Source organism: Solanum dulcamara, chromosome 4 (assembly GCF_947179165.1).
Source record: "Solanum dulcamara chromosome 4, daSolDulc1.2, whole genome shotgun sequence".
Lineage (NCBI taxonomy): Eukaryota > Viridiplantae > Streptophyta > Magnoliopsida > Solanales > Solanaceae > Solanum > Solanum dulcamara.
The window spans coordinates 77,682,914-77,686,280 of record NC_077240.1 but is presented as its reverse complement, the minus strand read 5'-3'; the positions used below and the strand labels follow the sequence as shown (position 1 = coordinate 77,686,280).

The following is a 3,367-nucleotide window of genomic DNA, read 5'->3' as shown; positions in this document are numbered from 1 at the left end:
GATATGATTAAATGGAATCAGTCAAAAAAAAATTCATCACCTACTACTTGATTTGAACTTTCTTTATCCCACTAGATACGTTTATATGACTTGGTTATTCTACTTGACTAAATTTTATTATCATTGAACTTCTTCACAGGGCAACTTGACTTGGTTTTTTTCCACACTGCATGCCTTTCTTGGTCTTCTCCTTCTTGCTATATAAGAAGCAATTTGATGTTTCCTTAACACACAATTTCACCTCTAGTATTTCTTACTCTTCTCACTTCCAATTTTGTTATGACTTTTCTAAGTTATTTTATAGCTTCCCTTTTACTTGTTGGGCTGTTGATCCAAATGACAGGTCTCTCTCTTTCTCTTTTCCCCACACACATACTTGCGTACATGCAGATTTAAAAAAATTCTTCGGATTCAATCTTTAAAATTTTTAATATTGAACTCGTTATATTTTTAAAATTATGTTTTGACACAGTGGTGGAAAGTTGTGAGATAAGTCCTTTTTCTCTTACTATTTTGATAAAGGAGACTGCCCACACTGAACACCAACCCTATGCCGAGGGGGTTCATCCGAACCCCCTTCGGCAGAAAATTATATCATTTATATATGGTTAAAATAATTTTTTATGTATATAAAGTAGATGTCGAACCCCCTTCGACTAGCTTGTGTGTCTACTTATTCAGATTTTGAACCCACTTATTCAAAATCCTGGCTCCGCCACTGTAATGACATACTATATTTCTTTCAATTTTAGTAACATTTTATACATATATTTATATTCCGTGTTAAAAGTACAAAGTTCACGTGAATTGGAGATGTTTTGTATCATGCATATTTACTTATAAAAGTCCATTAAAAAAACACTACATATTTTGTATCATGCAGTAGGCCCTATTGATATGGACATAAAAAAAAAGAAGAGGTTTAATCATCTCACGCATTTGTGACATTTACAAATAATTTATTTATGGATGTATTAACCAACCATATGACGATATGCCAGTAGAAAATATAGAGAACTTTTAGTGTTTTTTATAATCAGTACCAACTTATTTTCATGTTATTATTATTTTGACTTTGTTTTTTGTCATAATGTAGGAGCGCAGCCTATTGGAGTATGCTATGGAAAAATTGCCAATAATTTACCATCAGATCAAGATGCCATAAACCTATACAATGCTAATGGCATTAAAAAAATGAGAATTTACTATCCAGATGCAAATGTCTTCAAAGCTCTCAAAGGAAGTAACATTGAAATAATTCTTGATGTCCCAAATCAAGATCTTGAAGCCCTAACCAATCCTACAAATGCCAATGGTTGGGTTCAAGATAATATAAGAAGTAATTTTCCAGATGTTAAATTCAAATATATAGCCGTTGGAAATGAAGTTGATCCCGGTAGTCAAAATACCCGTCAATATACACAATTTGTTCGTCCAGCAATGGAAAATATTTACAACGCTTTATCAGCAGCAGGATTGCAAGATCAAATCAAGGTCTCAACCGCGACATATTCAGGGCTCTTAGCAAACACCTATCCACCAAGTGATAGTATTTTTCCCGAAGATAAAAAAAACTTTATTAATCCCATAATCGGATTTCTAGCGCAACATAACCTTCCACTCTTAGCCAATATTTACCCTTATTTTAGCCATGTTTATGACAATATCCCGCTTCCTTATGCACTTTTCAACGAACAAGTGGCAAATTCAGTAGGATATCAAAATCTTTTTGATGCCCTTGTGGATTCAATGTATTTTGCAACGGAGAAACTTGGAGGACAAAATATTGAGATTATTGTATCGGAAAGTGGATGGCCTTCGGAGGGAAACCCTTCAGCAACTTTGGAAAATGCACGAACTTATTATACAAATTTGATTAATCATGTAAAAGGAGGGGCTGGAACACCCAAGAAACCTGGAAGGACCATAGAAACTTATTTGTTTGCCATGTTTGATGAAAATAATAAAAATGGAGAAATAAGTGAGCAACATTTTGGCCTCTTTTATCCTGATCAAAGGCCAAAGTATCAACTCAATTTCAATTAATGATTGCATATCTATTAATACTATATAGTTTTTATATATGAATAATAAGGAGAAATTTGTGTGTGATTCTCCTCAATTAATGATAGCATATCTAATTTCTTTGTAGTAAGAAATTGTAACACCTCTTGTGTTTTAATTTCCTTGATATCAATATGTTATATATATTTAGAATTGTCATTTTTGCTTTATTTATTCGGCTAAGATGAACCAAATCGAGTTGAGTCCAACTAAACTTGTTATAGGCTACAACAACAACAACAAAGACTCAGTGAAATCCCACAACGTGGGGTCTGGGGAGGGTAAAGTGTACGCAGACCTGACTCTTACCAAGGTAGGACGGCTGTTTTCGAAAGACCCTCGGCTCAGTAAAATCAAAAAAGAGGTCAGATAAGAATAAGAAGTTCAAAGCAATATGGAAAAACAAGTAACGAAAGCAACCCAAATAAGATAGAGCAATCAAAGTAGAGAAAGTAATGAAAGTAATGAAAGTACTAGATAATAGATAATAACAGACGTCAGACCACAGGTAATTATAGTGCGCTAATACGTCTACTAATAAGGAAGAATGACAAGACTATGAACTAGCCTTCTACCCTAATGTGGGTCCTCCACACCCTTCTATCTAAGGTCATGTCCTTGGTAAGTTGTAATTGTGCCATGTCCTGTCTAATCACCTCTCCCCAATATTTCTTCGGCATACCCCTACCTCTTCTAAAACCATCCATGACCAACCTCTCACACCTCCGCACTGGGGTATCTGTGTCTCTCCTCTTCACATGCCCAAACCATCTCAGTCACATTTCTTGCATCTTATCTTCCATCGAGGTCACTCCTACATTGTCCCAAATAGCCTCATTTCTAATCCTATCACTCCTGGTATGCCCACACATCCATCTCAACATTATCATTTCAGCAACTTTCATTTTTGAACATAAGATACCTTAATTGGCCAATACTCCGCCCCGTATAACATAGCCAGTCTAACCACCACTTTGTAGAACTTGCCCTTAAGTAGTGGAGGCACCTTCTTGTCACATAGCACACAGGAAGCGAGCTTCCATTTCATCCACCTTGCCCCAATATGATGTGTGACATCATCGTCAATCTCTCCGCTGCCTTGCATAATAGACCCAAGGTACTTGAAACTACTTTTCTTTTGGATGGCCTGGTCACCAAGTCTAACTTTTGTGCCAACCTCCCGAGGTGTCTCACTGAACTTGCACTCTAAGTACTCTGTCTTGGTCCTACTCAGCTTAAATCCTTTAGACTCCAAAGTCTGTCTCCAATCCTTCAGCTTAGCGTTAACTCTGCTATGAGTCTC

At 36.1% G+C, this 3,367-nt stretch overlaps 1 protein-coding gene across 1 annotated transcript; it reads left to right on the top strand.

The window, feature by feature from the left end:
• The first annotated feature begins 237 nt into the window (after positions 1-237).
• Positions 238-2,223, top strand: LOC129887687 (glucan endo-1,3-beta-glucosidase A-like). Its single transcript, XM_055962867.1, has 2 exons — positions 238-343; positions 1,097-2,223. The coding sequence occupies exons 1-2, from the start codon at positions 280-282 to the stop codon at positions 2,044-2,046; spliced, it is 1,014 nt and encodes a 337-aa protein (XP_055818842.1). The 5' UTR covers positions 238-279; the 3' UTR covers positions 2,047-2,223.
• Positions 2,224-3,367: the final 1,144 nt, after the last annotated feature.

Coding starts and splice junctions, on each gene's coding strand:
- LOC129887687 (XM_055962867.1), top strand. CDS start 280: ATGACTTTTCTAAGTTATTTTATAGCTTCCCTTTTACTTGTTGGGCTG. Junction 344..1,096: donor GCTGTTGATCCAAATGACAG/GTCTCTCTCTTT, acceptor GTCATAATGTAG/GAGCGCAGCCTATTGGAGTA.